The 24,165-nt window shown below is 37.7% G+C and overlaps 2 protein-coding genes across 6 annotated transcripts; both read right to left on the reverse strand.

The window, feature by feature from the left end:
- Positions 1–242: 242 nt before the first annotated feature.
- On the reverse strand, positions 243–12,978 carry setdb1a (SET domain bifurcated histone lysine methyltransferase 1a). 3 transcript variants are annotated; one of them, XM_079590640.1, is made up of 21 exons: positions 12,711–12,978; positions 12,089–12,286; positions 11,798–12,015; positions 11,655–11,680; positions 9,914–11,507; positions 9,361–9,507; positions 9,001–9,205; positions 8,834–8,907; positions 8,536–8,726; positions 8,129–8,285; positions 7,179–7,470; positions 6,866–7,100; positions 5,858–6,222; positions 5,662–5,778; positions 4,223–4,392; positions 3,914–4,141; positions 3,767–3,814; positions 2,817–2,915; positions 2,522–2,724; positions 2,318–2,406; positions 243–768 (listed from the first exon to the last, which is right to left on the reverse strand). In XM_079590640.1, the coding sequence occupies exons 2-21, from the start codon at positions 12,277–12,279 to the stop codon at positions 651–653; spliced, it is 4,767 nt and encodes a 1,588-aa protein (XP_079446766.1). In that variant the 5' UTR covers positions 12,280–12,286; positions 12,711–12,978; the 3' UTR covers positions 243–650. The 3 variants fall into 3 exon arrangements, with proteins under 3 accessions (XP_079446766.1, XP_079446764.1, XP_079446765.1); XM_079590638.1 differs by having other exon boundaries at positions 7,179–7,473; XM_079590639.1 differs by having other exon boundaries at positions 7,179–7,473; positions 12,929–12,945.
- A 716-nt stretch (positions 12,979–13,694) lies between these two features.
- On the reverse strand, positions 13,695–24,094 carry lrrc71 (leucine rich repeat containing 71). Of its 3 annotated transcripts, none has more exons than XM_079590648.1 (15): positions 23,793–24,060; positions 23,068–23,179; positions 22,831–22,941; positions 22,607–22,720; positions 22,443–22,518; positions 22,265–22,339; positions 21,091–21,159; positions 20,362–20,521; positions 20,167–20,250; positions 19,851–20,042; positions 19,537–19,612; positions 19,370–19,443; positions 14,984–15,095; positions 14,803–14,891; positions 13,695–14,239 (listed from the first exon to the last, which is right to left on the reverse strand). In XM_079590648.1, the coding sequence occupies exons 2-15, from the start codon at positions 23,162–23,164 to the stop codon at positions 14,102–14,104; spliced, it is 1,467 nt and encodes a 488-aa protein (XP_079446774.1). In that variant the 5' UTR covers positions 23,165–23,179; positions 23,793–24,060; the 3' UTR covers positions 13,695–14,101. The 3 variants fall into 3 exon arrangements, with proteins under 3 accessions (XP_079446774.1, XP_079446775.1, XP_079446773.1); XM_079590649.1 differs by having other exon boundaries at positions 13,706–14,239; positions 24,015–24,094; XM_079590647.1 differs by lacking the exon at positions 23,793–24,060 and having other exon boundaries at positions 13,706–14,239; positions 23,068–23,333.
- Between the last annotated feature and the right edge of the window lie 71 nt (positions 24,095–24,165).

Raw genomic sequence — 24,165 nt, forward strand, 5'->3', positions numbered from 1 at the left:
CCCAAACATAGTTACTACATAGCCACCAGTGTCTTCACAAAAAATAAATAAATATATAAAACGTCAAGAAGTCTCTTGTATTTGAAGGAGAATAAAGTATTATTTTTACAGTAGTAATACTTGTAGTAATTTTGGTTGATATTACGGTAAGCATAGTTACCACAATAGTCAATATTGTCTTCAAAAAAAGAAAGTATATATATATATATATATTATATGAAGGAATCTACGGTACGAGTTAAACACAGTAGTTAGCCTAACTTTTTTTATAGTTATGGCTACCGATAGATTTACTTTATAATTGCTTATTTGAAAGGTATTGTTCATATTCAGCTTTATTTTCCAAATGCACACTTGCATATTTGACAAAAAAAATAAACATACAAGACAAATCTTACTATTAAAGTAGTTTTTGATACTTGCAAATTTTATTTACACACAAATACATGACTATTCACATAAACAATAAAGGTTAAAAACAATAAAAACAAACAAAACACAATTTAATATATTGTATTATACTTTTCATATTCAATGGGTCTCATTTATGGAATGCTCTTCCAGAACAGTGACACACCTACATTTCTGACATGTTGATGAAAGTCAACAACACAATGAAAGCTTTAGTGATTTATGTTGAAAGGGGCAGATCAGAGCAGTCTTCCAGTGCACCGCAATGAGCCACAGCAGCAGAGCAGAACCTTCCCCTCCACACTGCCCACCTCATAGTTATAATCCCACGTCAACTCCGTACCTGCCTTGATGCGCCTGATAAAGACAGAAGAAAGGGAAAAACGCATACAAACACATTAACATTCTTGTCTACAAGGCAATTCAAATATGGCTGAGGGACTGTTCACACAGAATGCATTTTACAATTCCACTGCTTTACTTTTTCCTAGTTTACGGATGCGTTGCACATGAGTCTTGCGTCTTTTTGCGGGGTCTCACATAGAATGCATTTTTCCAATCCACTGTGCCACGTTTCCATTGTTTTTTATGTAAACATTTTGTTTAAAATTTTTTCTAAAAAAACGCATCTCTAGACCTCGAGTTTTTTTATCTTCTACTTCCATGCGTCTTGTGTTCTTAACTGCAAAAATGCACTCTGTATGAATGGCCCCTGACAGAGGGTCACGGGTCCCGTTTGGTAAACCCAAAGTACTTGGCAGAACAGCTGACCCATTATACGACAGCAGCACTAATTTAATTCTGTACCCGACCCAAACCTGCATTAAATCTAATACATCAGGTAAACAAAAGTTATTTATTTTCTCATGTACTGTAACACAAGCAATTGAGTGAGTGAGTGAGTGAGTGAGTGAGTGAGTGAGTGAGTGAGTGAGTGAGTGTGTGTTCCTGTTCCAACATTAAGCATTCTGAGTTGATGAATTCAGACACGCAGACCAACATGGTAATAATTAAAAGAAGAAAAGAAAAAAATATTAAAAATGTACATCCATCATGTAAACAAAATAAAACGTATGCCTACATCATGTGAACAATCTGCCCATACAGGCTATTTTCAACAAATGTGCATGAATCACACCATAGGTTATACAGACGCTTAGAGAGGTCTCCATAAATTAAAAGAACATATAGCCAAATATGAGCTATTGTCATTTATTATTGGAATATTTGAGAGGATTCACTCTGCATTTAAATGCGGTTGTTTCTCCTGAAACTGAAAGATAAAACTTTTATTCAAATTGCGAATAGATTTTATACAGAAAGCAACCAAAGATCACAGGAACTCTTAATGACTGAAGCTGTCAATCAGGCAAACACTGTACTCAATGCTGCAAATCGCATTTTAATTAGAAACCTTTGATGTTCTTCCCAAATAAAACAAATAAGCACGGGACCGTTTGAAAGCAGCTGCCTATCAGTGGGTACCGAATTGAGTCTAAACAGTTTTGGCTACTGGACCCGCAGTCCGCCTGTGCCTATTGATTCCCGACCCGCACCACAAATGACAACGTAAATATTCCACCTGTTACATCAAATATTAGCGGTTCACCAGTCCGTGCCCTGCGTCTCACGTTTTTAACTGCAAAAACACGTCCGTCTAGCGTTACACAGAAAAGCAATTATTTCAAATTCAGTGTTTTGAAATAAAAAATGTGTGCAGTTGAATAGAAAACACACTGTGTGAATGGCCCCTAAGAATTTAGTTAATTTATGATCATGAATTAGGAAACACTTATGAAATCCATAGTCAGAGTTCACAATCAAAACGTTGGTAAACATCACTCATTTTGAAGTATATCAACACAATTCAAAAGATAATCAAGCTGTTATGAATCAAAGAACTGACTTGCTGGCAAAGAACGCCACCCATGGGAACCGGAGGTCATGAGTGTCCACAAAGACGTTCTGGACAAACAAATTTGGACTGCAGCTATGCTGTTGAGAGAGGCAGGATTGACGGTAAAACAAAAATCTAAAAGTGCATCATTTTTTACAAATTCATATTATTGTTGGCACATTTACAATCACAAAAGGCTTAGGTTTAGCTTACATTGATGTAGCGGCCGAGGTTGCCCTCTTGTCTCGCGTCAATAATGTAGCAGGTCTCCTCGCCATTGAACAGTCTGCGGGTGTTGTTGGCAGACAGAGCTTTCCTCGTTTTCTCATTTTGTGTGTCAGTGCTTTCTAATGGTTTTACTCTTCTCCGGCAGGACTTTATGGCAAAGCAACGCTTTGGACCTGAGGTCTCTTGAGCTACAAACACAAATTATAGACTCAGCAAATTCAATGAAACGCTAAAAGCATAAAATGATGAAAAATGATTCTTCAAGAGAATAAAAACTGACCGTCCTCTCTTATTTGTTTGGTCACTTTCTTCAGAGCATCTTTAGATGCTTCATGTGGCTTATGGGATAGTATTGTCGCGCCTAAGGGCTCATCACACACTGAACAGGAAAAGAGGACAGGTCAAGAAAAATCAGGCAAGTTTGCTACATAATAGAGCAAGATAAATGATGGACAAAAAGTTGCTAGATTTCAACCTATACACCTTATCATCCATGGCTGCATCCCGATTTGCATGCAATGCATCCAAAACTGGATTTAGGATTAGTCTGTTTTATATCAAAGATAAAGCCAAAGCAACTACACAAGCATTTAAATGTTGTCGAACATAAAGTAATAATAAAATTATAGGGGAAAATCCAAGGGAATACTTGAACTTATAAAATGTACAACTTGAATTGGAGAAAAGTCTCTGTTGAATGCATAAATTAAAATGATATGCAAGTTTTAAGGTCATGTCAACACTCACATCAAACAGTTTGAAACAACGGGCCAGTCTTAACACTTTATGACAAAGATTTTATGTTGTACATCTATAGTATGCTCTAAACTTTCATAAGTAACTAATATGTACTTTCCCCGATTAAAGTCACGATTTACTCTCCATCTAACTAGGATTATTATTGTTAACTAAACCAATATATTGAAATAAAGCTGAAATAAAACAAAAATATTAGATGAAAAACTTAACCTAAACGAGAATTAGAAAACTTTAGGTAAAAAAAAAATAAGATAACTAACTAAAATAAGTTCAAGCACTAAAATGAATAACTGGAAATAAATCAAACCAAAAAGTAACTAAAATACTTGAATTATAAATCAAACCTAAATCAGGAAAAAAATTGCTAAACATTTAAATGAAACCTGAACCTATAAAAATAAAGGCTAATTTAAAATATTAATAAAAACAATAACAGTGTATAAATAACACTCACATCACACTGCATCTTACCTTCCATTTTCTCTTGTTCTGTGTCCAGCTCCATAGGTTGTTCTCTTTCTATGAAAAAGGAGAAAAAAATGTTTTAGTCACACATACAAGTAAACCGACACACGTTTACCTGGTTATATGGTGAATATTTACACACACAACACACACCTTCGCCACTGCTAGAGTCTTCTTGGTAGAGAGTATTTTTCAGCAACGGCCCTGTTTTCATGGTTACGGTCCTCGTGTTGCTTTCGACCTCTGTGTCCGAGCAGTACGCCTCGCTCTCGTAACCCTCTTTCAGTTTATCCACCCCCTCAATGAAGTCAAGGTTGGCCAAATAGTCATTGCCGGACACTGACTCATCTTCATTCACTTTGTCTTCGTTCACTATTTTACCTATGAGGTGATAGAAGGAGGTGGTAGGAAACTAGATGTTTGGGTCTAAAAGGTTTTCGGTTCAAATGCACGATTGCTTACCAGTGAAAACGCAGACGAATGTGCCCTTGGCCACATCATCTCTGCAGCGGATTCCCCATCCCTTGTGCTGTGTCATGAAGAGCTCCAGCCGCAGCTGCAGACCGTGCTGAACCAGCCTGTTGCTGCACACTCTCGGGTCACAGCGGCACAGAGGGTTGCACTCGTACACCCTACAGAGAGTGAGAGAAGAGTGAGGGTGTTTGAAAACATAAGTGTAATGCCATTTTCAGTGTTGGATTGTCATGCATTACATATAAACAGGAGTTACGTAATCAGACAACTTTTTCAAGCCCATTACCTTTTACTTTTTCAAATAAGCAATGCAAGTTACGTTGTTTTCCCATGTATTGACTGACACCTCTGTTCCCATGTTGAGAGAAATCAGGAATAAATGCAGAGGTTTTGTGTGCTGTGTGAACATGATGGTTATTGTAGTTCTAGACTAAATATGAGGCGGCATTTACTCATACAGCTCTCGCACAAAATCAGTATTCCTCAAAATGAATAAAAAACAGTGAACTGCAAACTCTGAATATTACTCAAAAACTACAATCATTAAATATGTTAACACTAATATATTTAATGTACTGTCTATTATCCAATGTCTTTGCTGGTGACCTTTAATGATCCAATTAAACCATACTAATAAGACAAACTTCACACGCGTTTAATTTCTTTGTTTGTTTTTATTGCTAAAATAAGAGTGTCTACTGCGACCTATTCTTCTGCAATCCAGCAGAAGGCTTATTCATTTCACTTTTGGTGTGAAAGATTAAACATTTTGTTTATTTATTATTAAAAATCAAACAGACAAGTTTAGCCCAAGTGAGAAAAAGTAACACAAAAATAATGGAACTTTCCTTAAAAAGTAACTACATAACAAATTTAATTACTTTTTTTAGCGAGCAACGCAATATTGTAATGCATTACTTTTAAAAGTAACTCCTGGAAATTCTGGAAATTCATAAAATATTAGGCAGCACAACCTTCCAACATAATACTTCTTGAGCAGCAAATCAGGAAATTAGAATGATTTCTGAAGGATCATGTGACATTGAAGACTGGAGAAATTAGGCTGAAAATTCAGCTTTGCCATTATAGGAAAAAAGGTACACTGCATTTTATAATATATTATTCAAATAGAAAAATGTTGCTTTAAATTGTAATAATATTGCACTCTAGTACTGTTTAACAGAATTTTTGATCAAATAAATAAAATCGTGGTGAGCATAAAAAGCTTAATTCAAAAACATTTAAACACAATCTTACTGACCACAAACTTTTGAATGATAGTGTATCTAGTTATGCATTGATCTGGCGCAGATCAGGATTATGTTTTTTCAATAAAATGAACACTGTAACAATGATGCAATACATCAGATTTTGGTGAGGCAATTCCGTTGTAATCAAACAAGAATCAGACAGAGGTTGTTTCTTACCCTGTTGGCAAGCTTGTTGGCAACCTCTTATGTGTGTATCCAGCACTAACATCTACTGGACCGCCACTGCATAAGGACGTGGCCCCAACGGTCAGCTGGTGGCATGCGCACTTTGACCTGTTACACATACAAATAAAATGTGTTTAATAATATCAAACATAATTTAAAATTCAAACCAATTTATTTAGTCAAGTACCTGTCCCGACAGCCATCTGTGCAGTCACAGCCGATCAAGAAGTCCAAGCTTGTATTGACGGAAACACCTGGAGCTAGAATTCTGTCTTTTGTGTAAGTGACATTAGGAGCAAGAGTATTGTCCACTTCATTAATACAGGGCACCGGCAACACCTCCCTACCCACTGAGATGTCCGGCAGGTAGAGGTGAGGCTGGCCGGTTGATGTGGAAGGGGGTCGGGCGCGATTCACGAGCACAAATGGGTCCATACAGAACATTTCCAGAAAGAGGAAGTCACAACGCGTTTCAATCAAGTATTCTTGCACTTCCTGCATGTCACACAAGCTCCGCCCACACGGAGAACGATAGAAAATGTGGAAAAACACCTAAAGAGAGCGAAGGAGACATTACGATAAAAAATTTTATGTGTAGCTGCCATACAGAGAAACAACTCTTTCAAAAGTTTGGGGTCAGTGAGATTTTTTAAAGAAATTAATACTTTTATTAAACAAGGATGCATTAAATTGATCAAAAGAGATAGTAAAGACATTTATAATGTTACAAAACATTTCTATTTCAAATAAACGCTGCTCTTTTGAACTTTCTATTCATCAAAGAATTCTGGAAAAAAAAGTATCATGTTTTCACAAAATATTAAGCAGCACAACTTATTTCAACATTGATTATAGTTTTCCATGAAAATGTTTCTTGAGCAGCAAATCAGGAAATTAGAATGATTTTTGAAGGATCATGTGACACTGAAGACTGGAGTAATGGCTGCTGAAAAATATTGTATTTTAAAATATTTTAAAATAGAAAACGGTTATTTTGAGTTGTAATAGTATTTCACAATATTCCTATATTTAAAAAAATAATAATTTAAATGCAGCCCTGCTCAGCATTAGACACTTCTTTCAAAAGCATAAAAAAAATCTTACCGGCCCAAACTTTGAATGGTAGCGTACATTCAATATAGTTGAATGATTTTATAGAATGCCAAATGGATCAACTTCCTTAAACACCACCCACCTTTCCATCGATGCGCCTCCGAGCAGTCATCCGCCGAAACTTAAAAAGCAATGGGATGAGAAGCGGATTTTGACCATGATGCATGTCGACCTGAGATGGTCTTACCCCATCCAGACATGCTGGACAACAGCGATGATACAAGTATATGGACTTGTACTGGTCTTGCTCTGAGAAGTGCGCCTCTTCCTCAGAAACATACTCTTCTTCCTCATCAGGGGCGGGTCGTTTTACACTTCTGGAATATAGTGTGATGTGGTTGGTGGTTAGTATTCCATACCATCCCATATTTAACTAGTACAAGCCCATTACTCACCTTAAATGTGAGGTACTGATTGCCATAGCAGATTTTGCTGTTCGCATACTACCCCTCGACACACCAACAGCTGGTAAGATGGGCCTAGACAACTTCTGGAGGACGACCTTCGGCTGGAAAGCTGCCGACATGATATTTTCAGGGGAGATAGATGGTGTTTTGGTGACTGTGGTATCAGATTGTCGGGTCACACGTGCAGGAGTGTCAGTTGCTGGGGTAACAGTCGTTGAAGTAACTGTCGGTGAGGCCACTTTTGAGGACGTTGTTTTATTTTGCTGAGGCACGGCATTTACTGCTAAACAAGAAAAAGAATTGAAGATAAATAATAAAACAATAAAATAATACAAAATAAAAATGTATGAAGTAAACCAATTTCGCAAAAGAATACAACTATAAAGAATCTGAACAATATGTAGATATATTTTTTGGGCTGGCATGTTAAAATGTATGTGTAAACAAATGTTTGGAGAGAAAAAAATTACGTATTTATGTATTTGATGTCATTTGATTAACGCCATATTGAATACAAAAATCTGAATGGCTGTTTGAAAAAAGTGTCAGACAGAAAGTTGAGCAGCGCTACTTTGTGTACAGGGGCAACCAGTTACTAACCACTGTTTTTGCTCTTTTCCATAAGCCATAATACTGACAGACAGTGAATCTGTAATTTCAGTCAGCCTGTGTCGTTCTTGTTCAGACCAAAGCAAAAACCGGACCAAGTTTTTATACACCATACTGTATTGTAAAATGTAACCGGTAGTTGGAAAAGAAAATCAAATTCAGATTATAATGTATACAGAATTAGTCACTGCCCAAGTGCCCGAGATAACAATACCATGCACGATAATTACTGCAATATACTATATTACAGAATACGGACACAGGTCTAGTTGTAAATGTGCATACAAGAGACAGGGAAAGTGAATGAATACCAAACACAAAAAAGCTACCGGGTTTATCAGGTTGTTGAGTTTTCTGTTGAGGCGATTGTTGTGTTCTCTGTGGAGTGGTTTGTAGTGGTTTGTCTTTATCAAGACGTTTCTTGATATTTACAATGTGTTCCAACTTGTCTGAGCCTTTATAAATCCACTCTTTTTGCTTGTCTTTCTGAAAAAATAACAACAACAACACATTTATCAGCATTAAAAATCCAGCATCCAAGATCAGAATCTCCTTAAATCTGTCAGTGGGGCTTGTCAAGTGAGTTTAGAATATGAAATATGCTGTGACATTCTCATGAAGTACCTACTGACTTTCATGTACCTTTGTATAAAAGGAACTAAATTATTCAGTTGAAAGGTTAGAATCAGGTTTACAGAATAAAACTAGCAGACCACAATGGACTCAATGGTTTTACCTTGTAGCAGATCTGGATCAGGCTGCCATCCAACTGAAGCACCGTGCAGGCCTCAAACTTGCCATTTCGCACCGCCTTGGTGTCTTGCCCCATGCGAAGCACCACAGCAATGGGGTTGGGAAAGACACGAATATATTCCTTCACCTGCGCCCGACATGTCTCATCGTCGATGTCCCTCCACGCCTTTTTAACTGCAAAGAAACACAAACGTAAAAAAAAATTCACTTTTAGAAGTCAAGCGTTTTCAGGGGCTTTATTAAACTAAGACTGAAATGGAGTATGAAAGAGAATCTCTTACATTGTTTGCAGACAACATGAAAGTCTGGCAGGGCCAGATACGCCGTCTGGCCATCATCATAAAACACCAAGAACCTGACAGAAACATTTTGTAAAACTTTAGAGATATATCAGAATAAAAAAATAAAAAATAAAAAAACTTTCTACATGTCACAGTCATAAATTCACCTCATGCGATTCTTGCGCTCAGGAAGCTCAACCAGCACGCCAGCATTAAACAAGACCTTTCCTTTGTCATTTTTGTAGCTTGCCACAACTCGACAGCCAACAAACAAATCCTTGAGCACAGGACGTGTTACAGGGGCCACATGATGAGCAGGCAGCAGAATCTGTTTTCCATGCTTAAACTCCACCATATATTTGTTCCCCTTCTCTAAAAAAAAAAAAAAGATTAGACAGGTCAGACTATATAATTTATAACCAATGAATACCACAATGAATAAGAAGAAATGCTTGCTTAGTACAAAAACACAACCAAAACCTTTCCACCTGCATTTTTTTTGTTTTGGAAAGATGGACCATTCTTACCCATCGTTTGGACTTCTTGTACTGTTCCTTGACACCACAAGTCGGATTTCCTTTTCCCCAAAACTTCCGAGCTGACTTTGAGTTTCATCTCTGGAATTGTATGTGCTTTAGAAGACCCAGAGGAATCTTTTGATGAAGGGTTGGAACCTAAGAAGAACAGTGACAGAGGAAAAATACTGTTACTGACTGAATGGGAGCGGTGACGAAAACCATGTTATTTTAGACACACTTATTTACTTAAAACACTTTTTATTCTAAACACACTTATTTTTTACTGGACATTCACCCTCCCAATGTTCTAAACATATTAACCATGTTATAATAATGTATTTATTTTTTTCATCTTTGCTGTTTGAATCTTTGCTGAATAAATAAAACTCACTGACCCCAAATATTTTAAATGGAATATAACTATTTTAAACTAAAATGCATGATAGAAATCAAAATGTAAGATTATTCATAACAGAGTAGACTAGGTACCTCTGTAACATAATATGCAATGCTTAAGTTAATATACCAAGATATAACTGTATAAATAAAAAATAAAGCTTACTTTTTTCAGCTTTGGAAGGTTCCACAGAAGCATCCTTGCGGGAGGTATCATCAGTGTTATTGGTCGATGCCTTGGAGGGGGATTCAGGGGGATCATCACTGGGTATAGGACTAGCAGGCTGCAGGTCCTCTGGGTCCTCTATGTCAGACGGTTCATCTGCAGGCGGCAGGTAATCTAGGTCCTCCGTGTCAGATGGTTCCTCACAGCTCTCTCCAGGCGGCAGGTAATCTGGGTCCTCCGTGTCAGACGGTTCCTCAAAACTATCTGCAGGTGATGGTGGACTTGTTTCTTGGCTGGAAGTGCTGGTGACTGACGTAGAGTTTTTTGATCTCAGATTCGCTGATGGACTTGTCGTGGGCACAGAAGGTTTAGCAGTTTTGCTCCTCGTTGTTGGCTTTTCCGTCTTGTCCGTGGATTCCGAATCACAACTGGCAATATTCTCAGGTTCTTCTGAATTCCTCGGCAACGATGACACTTCAGGAGAAGTCTCTGTGGTCGACTCAGGCTCCGTCTGGTTTGTTTCAATGAAAGCTGTATCATCACTGGGAGCAGTTTCAGGTTCTTCAGAATTGCAAGGCGACGATGACACTTCAGGAGGAGTCGCTGAGGTCGACTCAGGCTGGTTTGTTTTAAATAATGTTGTATCATCACTGTCAAAAGTGTCCATTTGTTCTGTACTGCTTAAAGGCGAAGACACTTCTGAAGGGGTCACTGGTGTCACTTGAGGAACAGACTCATTTGATGCTATGGATGCTGAATTATGACCGGCACTAGCTTTCAATTGTTTTGAATCACCTGAAAGTGAAGGGATTTCAGGAGAAGTCATTGCTGATAATTTAAGTTCAGATTTAATTGTTGCACTGCGATCTGAATTGAAACACTCTGACTGTTCTGAATCGCTTTCAAGCAAATGTATTTCAGGAGTTAATGCCGTCAGCTGAGGTTCAGTCTTCATTTCTGCAATGGATTTTGAATTATGACTGGAATGCATGTTGAATAGTTTTGATTTGCTAGGAGGCGAAGACATTTCTGACTTTACTACTGTACTGAACTGAGGCTCAGATTTTATTTTTGCAATGGATCCAGAATTAGGACTGATAATAGTTTCTGGTTGTTCGCTTGGAATCAAAGACATTTCTGAAGGAGTCACTGCTGTCAATTGAGGTTCTGTCTTGATTAATTTTATGGATTTAAAGTTTTGACTAGGAGCGGTTTCGTGTTGTTTTGAAATGTTAATTTCACAAGCTGTTATTGCTGTCAGTTCAGGTTCGGTCTTAATTGGTCTAGAATCTGAATTATGCCCGGCAATAGATTTGATTTGTTCGGAATTGCTGAGAAGTGAGGACATCTCAGGTACTTTCAAAAGAGATTCGGTCTTAACTATTGCAATCGAGTTGTCCGTTATTTCCAGTTTTGGTGTGACAGATTTAGAACGGCTGTTCTCGGGGGTCGAGGCCGATGAGGGTCTGTTGGTGATGTCGGATGATGATGATGATGATGGTGGTGCAGTGCTTGCGGAGGTTTTGTTCACCATCTGGACTAAGTCCTGAACGAGTTTGGATGACTTCTGAATGGCCATAGTCACCTTTTCAAGCTGAAAGAAAGACAAATAATTCATAAAATGAAATAATCAATGAAAAATTAATTAAAACAATGAAAAGAGCAAAATTAACAGAAAAAAGGATTAGTGCAAAATAATATCAGCATGTGTAACACCAATTTTTTAAGTTAATATCCTCACCATGGGTTCCAAGTTTTCTTTGGTGGCTGCAAAAGAATAACCAAAGTCATGAGCCCAAAATGGTATTAGATTTTTAATTAAAATGCCATAATTTAAAAGTATTATTATTTCAAGCACTTTCCATTACAATGTTTGTTTCTTACCTCCCAGATCAATGACAACAAGATCATCATCATCATCATCTCCATTACAGAGACTAATTTCCTGTCTATCCCCCTCATCATCATCTGTGATATGAATGACGTCCTGTGGTCCTCCTCCTCCTCCTCCTCCTCCTTCCTCTTCCGAGTCCTCGTCTTGGTACTCCAATCCCAGCATTCCATAAAGACCCTTCATCACCGACTCACACTCAAGGACTGATCTGATATAAACACAGTCAAAGGGTCACCCAGACTTCAAGATATTGGCATTAGTCACTGAAAAACACAACTTACTCGCAGGCATTGGTGTACAGAAGGCGGGTGTAGGTTGAGTCTCTCTCCTTCTGCGTCACCCACTCCTCCACCCGTGTAAGCTGTTCACGTCTCTGCGTCAGATGAGGGTTTCGGTCCACCTCTTCCTGGATCCAGCGCTGCAGGTCGTCCTTTGTCATCCTCAGGAGGTTCTCATCTCTTCCGCTACTCATGGCTTTGCTGTTGAAGCAATATAATGAAATAGGTCAACTATTTTTGTACACTTTTTAACGTATGACATTAGTGCTGCATGTTGAATTGTGATTTTGATAAACTTGGCAATAAAGCTCTTTTCTCCACTTTGTTGTTGAAGTATTTGTACAACATGTGTACATAATAAATGGCTTCGAGGAGTCATCAGAAACTCGTGTTAAGGCATATAATGAGAATCAGAGGATGAAAATGTCCAGCAGTCTTTATTGACAGTTTAAACAGCATGATTGACAGACCAAGAACTAACGTTACAAAGAGAATATAACACACACTTCAATAGCTTCCTTTCTTTTACATTCAGCAAATGTAAGTCCTAATAAAACCAAATGTTTCTACTCTTTGCTATGACAATAACATAAATCAAGGTAATTTCATAAGGTGAAATACATACTGTCTAGGTTTCCCAACTGCTGCTGCGGTAACGTTATTTTGGAATCCTGAGGACACTTGGTTATATGGCGTAAACTATTCCGCTTGTCGTTAATGGACAAAGTCTGACCCTGCTGCAAGGACGAGTCTTTATGGATATCCTACAGCCTCCGAAATTACATGAAACACTAAAAAGTGCCCAATAAAAGAACTAAAAACACATGGAAATTAACAATATACCCAGTCTGTCGTGTGCCTCTATAGTAGCGGATGTAGAATCTACAAGAGACATTCTGATTGGACCAATGCACGTTGACGCGGGAGGATTAGCCACGCCCACACACATTCAATCGCTTCAAACACAACGAAGACCAACATATATTTAACGGAGGTAGTTGGACGTAATTTCTTGTTGAGTGTGGTTGGTCTAAATTATAAGTATTGTTGTTTAAAGCTGCATCTTGTGCTTTCTATCAAATGGCTTTATTGTATGTTCAAGTCGGTTCAAGTGCGCCTATGGGCGCCGCATTGTCACGTGTCATCTCAGCGCTGCCTGGGACCAATCACAGTGGTTTCCTTAGTGTGTGTTTTGTCTGTAATCGGAAAAGTATGCAGATATGAGTTCTCCTGATGAATGAAAAAAAAAAGTAGCCCCGATCTTTACGAGTTATGGGCGTGTCACTAAGAAATACTTAATTTAGCAGTGATATTGTCAGACTTTTCTATTTACTAAGTAAGCTAATTACCTGCACAGAATGTGATCGCATTATAATATAAAAATGCAACATGTAACGATAAAGTTGGCAGTGGCTTCATAAATGAATTTACTTTTCTTTTTTTTCTTTTTTTAACAGTACACCTGGTGCACATTTCTTTGTCCTTCATTTTCTAGAACAAGAGTTTAAGAACCTTACTGTATTTTTATGTAATTAATTAAGAGAAAGTAGACTCCGCCATCACCTGCCGTTGTAAACACGACTTCCCAGGAGGACTTGAACGCACCATAACATACTTATTATGTGGACTTGCTTTATTTTCATAAACATGTAGCATATGACACAATGACAATTGCATAAATAATTATTCAGCTAAAATGTTCTGAAATATAGCAGAAAATACATATAGAGCAAAATGTACAAAACTGTTTTCTTGTAAGCCTTTGAATATTTTCCACATTTTAAAATGCTAGAAAAGTTATCAAAACAAAGAAAAGTTCAGTGAACAAAATGTTAAACAAACTAATATTCAGCACTGTGTCTAGAGTTCTTTACGGTCTGTGTCAGTATGGAAATGACAGTTTAACAAATATTTCAAAAGAAAATCAGAAGACTGAGAAGTTAAACATTATGGAACCATGAGATATTGATATGCTTTATTCTTATGTTAACGTTTATTTTCTTGTCAATTACATTGTTAAGCTGCACTGGTGGTCTTTAGTTCACCATGTTCATCCTCCACCTGACCAGTGTTGTTTTTGTTTAGAGGGTCCCTGAGAGCCATCATTTCCTGTATCTTCAGGAAGATGTCACAATCAGATGGAAACCGATTTCTCTGAAAAACATAGTTGAAATTAAAAAAGCTCTTTATCTCTGTATGGGACTTATTATGAAATAAGAAAAAAAAAAAGACTTTATATTTTACATACTGTATATTTAAGTCTAAAATCATTTTCCAAAATTAGTTTTCTACATCCGACCTTTGCCTTTTTTTAGGGTGCTGTCCTTTATAACTGAATTTGACCTATTAGGGTAAATTATTTTTGGCAAATTGTCTGAAACTTCACACACATTCAAATCCATTTCACTATCTGAAAACTACTGAAAAAGTCTTAGTGTTTCACAAAACACTTTTGAGTCGTTGATTTGACAAAATGCGCATTAAAAATGACAACATTGGATGTACAATGATATATATATATATAATGTGACCAAACATGGATTTTAATTTTATTGACTGAATGGGATGTCATATGATAATACTAAAATGTAATTCTTTTTTTGGTTGAATGTTATTATTGTATTTTAAATGCAATTTGCTCTGCGTCATTTATAGTGACGATACACCATAGCATAGAGGGTTTTAAAAAGGCTTACGAAAAGAGTGATGAGACTTACATTGAGAGAAAGACGCAGAAGTCCACCTTCTCCCTGGCCTTCCAAAGATGAGAGGAACAGCTTGAGTGACTGCTCAGTCAGTTTATTTCCTGAATTATCAGAAAAGAAAATGTTACAGCCATAACATTCTAGTATGTTTTACTCTAATACTGTAATAAAACCAAGTCTGAAATGAAATCACCCGACAGATTCAGAGAAGTAAGGCATGTGTTTCCTGGATGAATGACTTTCCCTCCAGTGTGCACAATTCCAGGATCCAACAGAGGAATCACCGTCTCAACCACCTCCACTGTCTGACATACAAATATTCCAATGCTTAATGTGAAGGATGTTTAATTTTCAAAGCTCTTATTATAGCAAAGAGGTTTCCTAAACATTTAGGAAGTTATTTTCTCTGACTTCTTAGTCCATTCCATCATCTTATCCTGGACTAAGATGGGATGGAGATATAAATATTAGGCAAATCGATATTCTGATCAAATATTTTTCAAGCACATACCAATTCCAAACCACATTAAACTTGTGTATAACCATTTATAAGTGATATATACAGTTGTGATCAAAATAATTCAACCCCAATTGCAAATCAGGTTTATTGGCAAAATTGACAGACTTTAAGCTGTTTGCAATGAACTAATCAAACAAAAGTAATTGAAATAGCTCAACACAACAAATGTTTCAAGTGGTTTCCCCAAATTCAACTGAAAATGCAACTTTTAATGACTTCCGCAGTCTCAAAATTATTCAACCGCCTGAATAGAATCCCTCACAAATCTGCAAAACAGGTGTTGTCTCAAGCACACCTGATGCAACTAATCAAGGGCTTCTTTAGTTGCACCAGGTGTGCTTGAGATAGAACACATGAAATATCTGAACTGGCTAGGTTTGTTGAGTGTCACGTTTTACTACATGTTAGAAATGTGGCTAAGTCAAAAGTATGGTCAAGAGAAGATGTCAGTGCCCTTCACAAACAAAGAACAGGATACAAAAAGATAGCGAAGGCACTAAATGTTCCAAGAGACACCATTGAAAGCATAGTTTGCAAGTTAAGGATACAAAAAGATAGCGAAGGCACTAAATGTTCCAAGAGACACCATTGAAAGCATAGTTTGCAAGTTAAAAATTAATGGAATGGTTACACTATCAACGGCTGCAACCAGATTTCTGAGAAGGCAGGTTTAGAAAAAAACTCAAATGACTGTAAAAGACCTGCAGCAAGCTTACACAGTAAGGCCTGTACTAACCGCATGCGGTTTCCATGCCAGAACTCCAAGACATACACCACTACTGACCCAAAAGTACAAGAAAAGTCAACTCCAATTTGCTCAAAATCATATAAATAATCACATAGTAGTCAATGGGGACCATCAACTGTCTGGTTCCCGACATTTTTCAAAAAAATATCATTCATACAGGATTAAAACAACTTGAGGGTGAGTAAATGATGACATAATTTCCATTTTGAAACGAACTAATCCTTTAATTCTCAGTTTTCAGTGCTACCTTTTTACAGAATTACAATCTACCTAGTCTCCAGAAGTGCAAGGTGTCAGGTTCTCAGAGACTTAGCTATGGCAAGGAATCCTGAAACATGACCCCCACTTAATGAAAGTCATAAGCTTAAGTGTCACGAAATAGATGAAGACTGATTTTTTAAAAATGTTTTGTCGACATATAAGTTGAGAGTGACTTATGACTTAGCGGCCATGGTGAGGGAGTCATGGTGTGAGCTGCTACTAACAATGAGCAAGTTGGGCATTTCAGAAGATTGACAGGAAACGATCTCCCAAAACTTACTGCTACATTCTAGAAATATAAAAACTTCAAACAGTGGTACAAGAGGAAGTGGTGCTGGTCCCTTAAGAGTCACTCTCAACATTTCAGCTTGTGATTCTTATTAAGTGGGGGTCACATTTCAGGATTCTTTACTGTAGCAAAGTCTTTGAGAACCTGACACCTTGTACTTCTGGAGACTCTGAGTAAGTTGAAATTCTGGTGGCACTGGAGACTAAAGGGTTCCTGATGGTTCCACACCTAATTCTTCACATTAAATCTTAAGACTTTTGCAGTTAATAACTTTTCTTCTGTGGTGAACAGTACATTCCAGTTTATGGCCAGGCCCCTCTCTGTTTTGCTACATTTTGATTGGATCCTGGTGAACTAACACAAACAAACTGTCCAACGGTATCAAATAACGACGCTAGGACAACAGCCAGGGCAAGAAGAAGACCTCTAGTACCAAGCCTGGGAAAGACAGGACTTCTGATTGGTTCAAATGCAGTTTCTGCCCTGCACCCAGAGGATAAATATTATTGAACGTCGATCAGGAGATGTTTAGGGGCGTTGATTAGGAGACAACACAGGTTTAACTCAAGTCAGGTCCGTAGGGGAAAATCTACCACAGTGCAAATGGATGAATGCATGTCAGTTCAATCTTTTTGCATCTTCTTTGGATTCTATTTGTTTAGAATACTGCCAAATGTATTCTGGTGGTGGTTTGGAAAGTGAGAAATGCATTGGTAAAACTTTAAAGACACTTTATGCTTTATGTGCTTTATGGGCTGCGTTCCAGTCCACTTTTGAACACACACTTGCGAACTTCCCTAAGCACTTCCCCTCGGGGGAATGCCTGTCGCCATTTTGAAGTGCGTTCCACTTCGTGAAGTGACAAGGGAAGTTTATATGGACAGACCCTCGTTCCTTCGATTTTGACAGAGGGAGCGAGTCTACTTCATATGTACACTTCAGGCACCTATATGTCCCACAATGCAGTTCACCACCACAACAAACAACTCTATGATATATTGATAAAAAATGTTTTTATTTACAACAACCCAAACACACCTATATACATTTGGATGCTGCATTACACAAATTCTTAAAGTGAAAGAAATGTAAATAATAAATCAACTCCATAGCTGATTCCAAGTGATCAAGGGCTTAGGACGTTCCAATTCAGCCCATTGGCAGTTTCCGCCAGTAGTGGGCACTCGTGCAACGTAAGCAATGACGTACATCCGAGTGAACGAGACAGAGGGAAGTTATAGCGAGTGAAAGGGCATGACCATTTTGGACTGGAATGCAGCCATGGAAATGAGTTTCACAGGGGAAAGATGGGTGGCCCACACTGTGTGTGTCCCCTCTGATGCTAGCAGCCAATCACAGCACTGGAATGGAATCTGCTCAGATAAATCAGCAGACCAACTCCCTCCAGGTTACATTAATTCTAAATGATTGAACATCCCCCCTGTTGGGAGTGTCTCATACTGCCAAGGTAAAAGTTTTTGAATTAAGAAGGGAGGAAAGGGTCATCTGATGTACACATAACCACACCTTAAGTACCATGTGATCCAAAACTCACAATGTCAGAGGTGACCTGAGTACCAATCACCACATAATTGGCATCCCTGGGTAAGCGAAAGTAAAATCACTACACTTTGTTTTTTCGTTTTTTGTTGGTGAGCATTTCTTGTCCAATGGTCACACCTGGGTCACACCTTTATTAAGCGATTTCTGTATTGCATCCTTCTCATGGGCTTTTAATAATTCTCGACTTTTCAGTGTGAGTTACAGTTTTTTTTATTCGCTTTGGTACTACCGGTATTTTCACAAGTAAGGTGTACATTTTCAAAACTCTTCCAAACTGATCACACTTGTAACACAGCTGGTCATTCTTTCAAAACCTGATCTAATGTTTTCATAACAGTTCTACACATTTTAGTCCACATAATCATTGTTTCAAAAACAAGGTTATTGTAATATGTAATGAGAACATTTAGTTTAATCACTGAAACACAACAGTATGATCTTCTTTCAATTTAGTACTTTTAACAATCAATTAATTCAACAGCAAACAATGCAAGATACATGTTTCAATTCACCCTGGTTGCTGAAATAATTACAGTAATACAGGCTACAGTTGCCACATTAGAAAATACACTTACATTACATAACTTATGACATTGAATCCATAATGTTTGTAATATAGTATCTATAGTGTGTTATCAAAAGGTGTGATGAAGTTATGAAACTGCCATGAGGTTCTGTACTAGAACAGAGTTGGCAATACGGTAAATGTTTTCACTCTGCCATTTGACTGATAGCTGTACTGTAGCTGACCTTTACAGATGAAGTGTGAGTTACAGTAATGTGACAGAGTCTCTAACATGGTAATCTATTTACAGTATCACATGACATACTGCAATGTACTATATTTTATGCCATCTGTCTCTCTTCTTCTGATGCATCTCTGATCAATCTGATGTTATACAGTCATTGCCTGTTTCCTCTCCTTTGTACTCTATTCTGCTTTATGTTCACAAATGTTGTGTTCATGTTTTATGGGGACTTTCCATAGACATGATGATTTTTATTCTGTACAAACTGTATATGCCTATTCTATCCCATACCACTAAATGTTTGAGAGATTATATTATTGATTACAATATATGTCAGTTCATATAATGATGGGTCAATAATAATTTCATGAAGTATCTCACAGTATCTTAAATATTCATTCAGCCATATACATTTTTATAACGGGATGAGTTGTTAAATGAATTCTTACCTCTTGTTCAGACACTGGCAGATTCTTGTCTTTGGCTCCTATCTTTCCAGCCTGACTACGGGGAACTTTATCATCTGAGTGAAAACATGTAAACTCAACATGTAAACCATCAAATATAAATGCACTTCAGAATCTCAAACAAATAGGAGTCAAATTAGTTTAATTACCTTTCTTGACCACTTTTGGCTCCTCTTTCTTGGCTACCTGAGCTGGCGCTGGTTTCTCCTCTTTTTTAGGGTTGTCCTACACATAAACATTCTTAAAAAACTGTAAACCATTGTATTATTTCTAAATCACAAGAAACACACTCTTTTCGTGTGTGTGTGTGTGTGTGTGTGTCTTGTCTTGTCTTCTTTAGCAAGCAACAATGCAGGTGACAATAGGATACAGAAATATAGTGGCTAGCATGATTCCTGGCAACGTTCATTTAGCCACTTGAGGTTGTTTGGCAAAGCCATGAGCCTTTCCAATAATGCTTTACCTTCTTTTTGGTGGTGTTCTTTGCAATCTTGTTGAGGCGATCCAGCGAAGAGCTGCTGCGGACGGAAAGAGGCTGGTCCTGTGAGTCTGCAAGACTAACCAGAGACGGCTGGATCACTGATTGTTCAACTTGAATTAACAGCTTTCTCCTCTCAACTATCTCCTCATGTGTCAGAGCAAAGGGGCCGAGCACCTAAAGAAAGAAATGAGAAAGAGTTGCATAGAAATATGCATGTTTCACAGGCGAATGTCTCAAGTTAGGCAAAGTAAGGCAAATGAGATGTAGTTGTTAAAAGAAGTTAATCCTGTATGTGTACCTCAGCCAAACGAGTTGCTCCTTCATCTCCTATTTGATTGTGGGATAAGGACAGACAAAGCAAGGAGCGGTTGAGACGCAGACCCTTTAGAAAGAGGGATGGGGGATATTAAAAACTCAATTTTAAGTATGCAGTCTTGACATCATTAGAAAATGTCCGCACACCATCAGACGGACAGACTTCAGTTCTACACACCTGAGCAATGTGATTTGCACCTGCATCACCAATGCTATTAAAGGCCAGGTTGAGTGACAGAAGGTTTTTGTTGGCAGTGGGTACAGTGGACAGAGACGAGCCAATCAGACGAGCTCCTTCCTCTCCTATATGACTGTTGCGTAGTGATAAGTCTGTCAGCCTAGCATAGACATTATTTAAAAAGAGCTGAGTGTAAAAACTACAAATAATGCATTTTGATAACATTATAATACATTTAAGTTCTATATTGCAAGCAGCAAATGTATGTGTACCTACTTAACCTTATTTTGGGGACAAATTTTATACCCAGAAGTTAGCTAAATCTGACAGAAACTTATTTGTAAAACTACAGAAAGTGTTCTTTTAGGGTGTAAGGTTGAAAATCAACAAAGACTTGCTTTCCTGTTCCAACCCCCTCCAAGGGTAATTTGGAAACCGAATTGTCACACCTTTAGTACGGTGGGGGAAGTTGTAATCTTCTGATTGGTCAGTTTGAATGTCTCTGATTTGGGTTTTAGTCACATGGTGAAAGAAGGAATAAAAGAATAACCCTAACCCAAACTGTTGCTTTCTCTCTTCTTCAATATTGCAATTGTGTGTGTGTGTGTGTGTGTGTGTGTGTGTGTGTGTGTGTGTGTGTGTGTGTGTGTGTGTGTGTGTGTGTGTGTGTGTGTGTGTGTGTGTGTGTGTGTGTGTGTGTGTGTGTGTTTAAAAATAAGAATGACTCACATGCTGTCCTCCCCTATAAGTAAGTGGTAGCTCTGCTCGGGGAGTGGATTGCCATCCAAAACCACTTTCCTAGCAAGATATAAGTTGGTAGATGATGTCATCAGATTTTTCAGTATCAATGAACACATTATCAGAATTTATTTTCCGAATAGATAATTTGGATAACATTTACCAACAGTTTGCAGCAGCGCAAACCCTCTTTTGGCGTTAAAACTATTGTCAGGATTTACTAAAGACACACAGTGAAAACTTCATACTGAAAAGGCGTGGACAGAGTTATTTTTGCAGCTGACCTTATATGCATTTGAAGGAGTTTCCCTTTCAGACGTAAAATTTATAGGAGGTGACAATTTAAATGAATAATACAAAAAGGATTAACTAAGGTTAACCCCATTATTTACCGCCCAAAAAGCACGCCTTAAGCCAGATGCTAACCGGTAGTTTGCGCTAACTGGTTAATTACATTTTTTATTTGCTTTAATTTGCACGTCGTCAATAGATCACGAGCAGAACTTTCCACTTCCATCAGCGTTTTTATTTAATTGCGCTCTCACGCTAATTTGGACTGTTTAGTTAATATGTTCCTTTGTCTGTGGTGTAAAGCAAAAAGTAGACCTATAGCATAATTTCATGAAAGATGATCATTTTAGACTTGGAAATATGGCTTACATAACATTCTAATTAATCTAATTAATGTTTTCTGGTGCCCCTTTAATGCTAGTTTTGGTTTGGAGGTCTCCTGCAATAGGTTTACATGCATCCAAGGTCAATAAATACTAAATGCGTTTCCATCTCCCATTATTTCCATTAAATCTTTTTCGCACAAGTCAAAAAACATTTCAAAATTTAGGAATTTTTGTTGTTGAAATCTGCCGTTTCCATCACTCGTTTCTGATGCGATACTTCAAAATGCGCATACAAACAGGGAGATGGAAACATAGCTAATAACTCAATTAATTGTGTGCAATTAAATCTTTAAAACTTTGCAGACCTTTTACATTCACAAACAGTTATATTACACATTACACGAAAGATAATATCTGAAAAAGCATAATAGGGGCACTTTAAAAACCATATGAAACACACTGAATGTGGGTCTTTATGGCACTAAAAAAGGATTAATGATGGGAATTTTAGACATTCTAGCCCTTAAAGACAGTTTGACTGTTCTCACCTGAGATTTGAGCACAGAGACACTGTGTTTCTCAAGGAGGCGAAAGTGCAATCCGTCAGGCCTACACGCCACATGCTGCAAAGCATCACCGTTATTGAGAAATGGACATAACATACTGTTTATTGGCGACACTAACACACACACACACACACACACACACACACACACACAAGCTCACTGTAAGCACTGGAAATTACTGAGGGATGGCAATGTCCTGCTCAGCACCTGAAGCATCATATCATCCACCTTCCATCCTATCAAAAAAATAAATAATAAAAGACATTTTGATATGAAATATTTCTTAGGAGTTTGAACAACTGCATCTAATAGCTACAGCCTTACCAGATATCTTGACTGTCTTTGACTGGTCTTCATTCTCCAGCTCTATCTCAAGGCAGGGCTCAGAGGACCATGTTGTCCTTTGACTTTCTAATGATTTCTGAGATTGATTGTGTTCTTCAGTCCAGGTTAGGGTTTTTATTAGGAAAAATTAAGAGTTTTATGGCGTTAAAAAGCAGCTTTAATAGGGGAGCAGAACACAATTGTCTTATGTACAACATATTTACCCATCACAGGTTTTGACTGCTTCAGTTTAACAGAAGGGATCTTTTTCACACCCATGAGTTTACAAAGTTCTGTGAAGTCCAACTCCAGATTTCCTGAACACTGGTAATCATCTATTGTGAGTGATATACCACAAAACATTGACATTCAGTTGACTTTAATTGCCATCTTGGGACATATATTTTGGTTATAATATATATCACATGATCAAAATCCAGTCTGTTTTTACAGTCGGATACCTGCAGTTTTAGATGTAACGTTAACGTTATCCTCCTCAATCACGGAATCAACCTTGTCCACTTTCTCTTTGGAGGATTTCTCAACTCGTTTTCTCATCTTTTCAGCGGGAAACTATTTCAATTTTTAAAACCCAAAACAAAAACAAATAATTAATTTAAATGAGTAATTGTTTACAATCGATTTATAGTAAACTAACTGCTCATTCAGCACTAGCGTTGTAGCTGGCTCAGGTTGTATTCCATTGCCATGCCAACCCTTGAAATACAACTGTTACTTTTGAAGCCACCTAGTGGATGGTGGCAAACAGGAAGCTCGGAACATAGATATATACATAGATACCTTGTGAGAGGCTATGGTGAGAGGCTGTCGTCCACCATATTGGAACGGTCAAAGTTCAAGTTGACTGCAACCATACTAGACGCATGTATGAATGAATCAATATGAATATTTATACCTGCAACAGACGATTTTGCTAAACTTACACAATACAACAAGGCGGTGTCAGATAACATGACACTAAAAATGTACCATAGTTTAAAATCCTGTAATATTGAATTAATACATATAATTTTGAATTTGAATTGAATTTGAATTTAATGACCACACAGCCAAGCTGGTGGAATTTGTTTTCAGTACAGCTCTTTGGTACAGGTTCCAGCATTACATTAAACACCAAACATTAAACATAAGATAACATACAGACAAACACATTAATACTTAATACCTAAGGGGTCATGCCTAATCCACAGTCCTCAGCGTTCAGAGTTCAGAATGTTTATTGCCATTGGGATGAAACTGTTTTTGAAGCGAGAACCCATAAGAACCCAAACCAACAGATTCTTACATGAGAAAGGTTATCCCTTCACTTCGGGAATTTAAATCTCGGTTAAATCTTCCAGAAGCAACCAGAAGCTGCACAATGTTGTGTGGCATCATTGATTCTTACTGTGAGTGACGACTGCTGACCGTCACCGTTCCAATATGGCGGACGCGGCGACGTGTCTGGATCGGTCGAGTGTGGCACGTCGATCTACGTATACATATCGATCTACGTATACATATCTATGACTCTGAAGACCAATAAAATAAACTGCTCT

Source organism: Phoxinus phoxinus (assembly GCF_949152265.1).
Source record: "Phoxinus phoxinus genome assembly, chromosome: 19".
Classification (NCBI taxonomy): domain Eukaryota; kingdom Metazoa; phylum Chordata; class Actinopteri; order Cypriniformes; family Leuciscidae; genus Phoxinus; species Phoxinus phoxinus.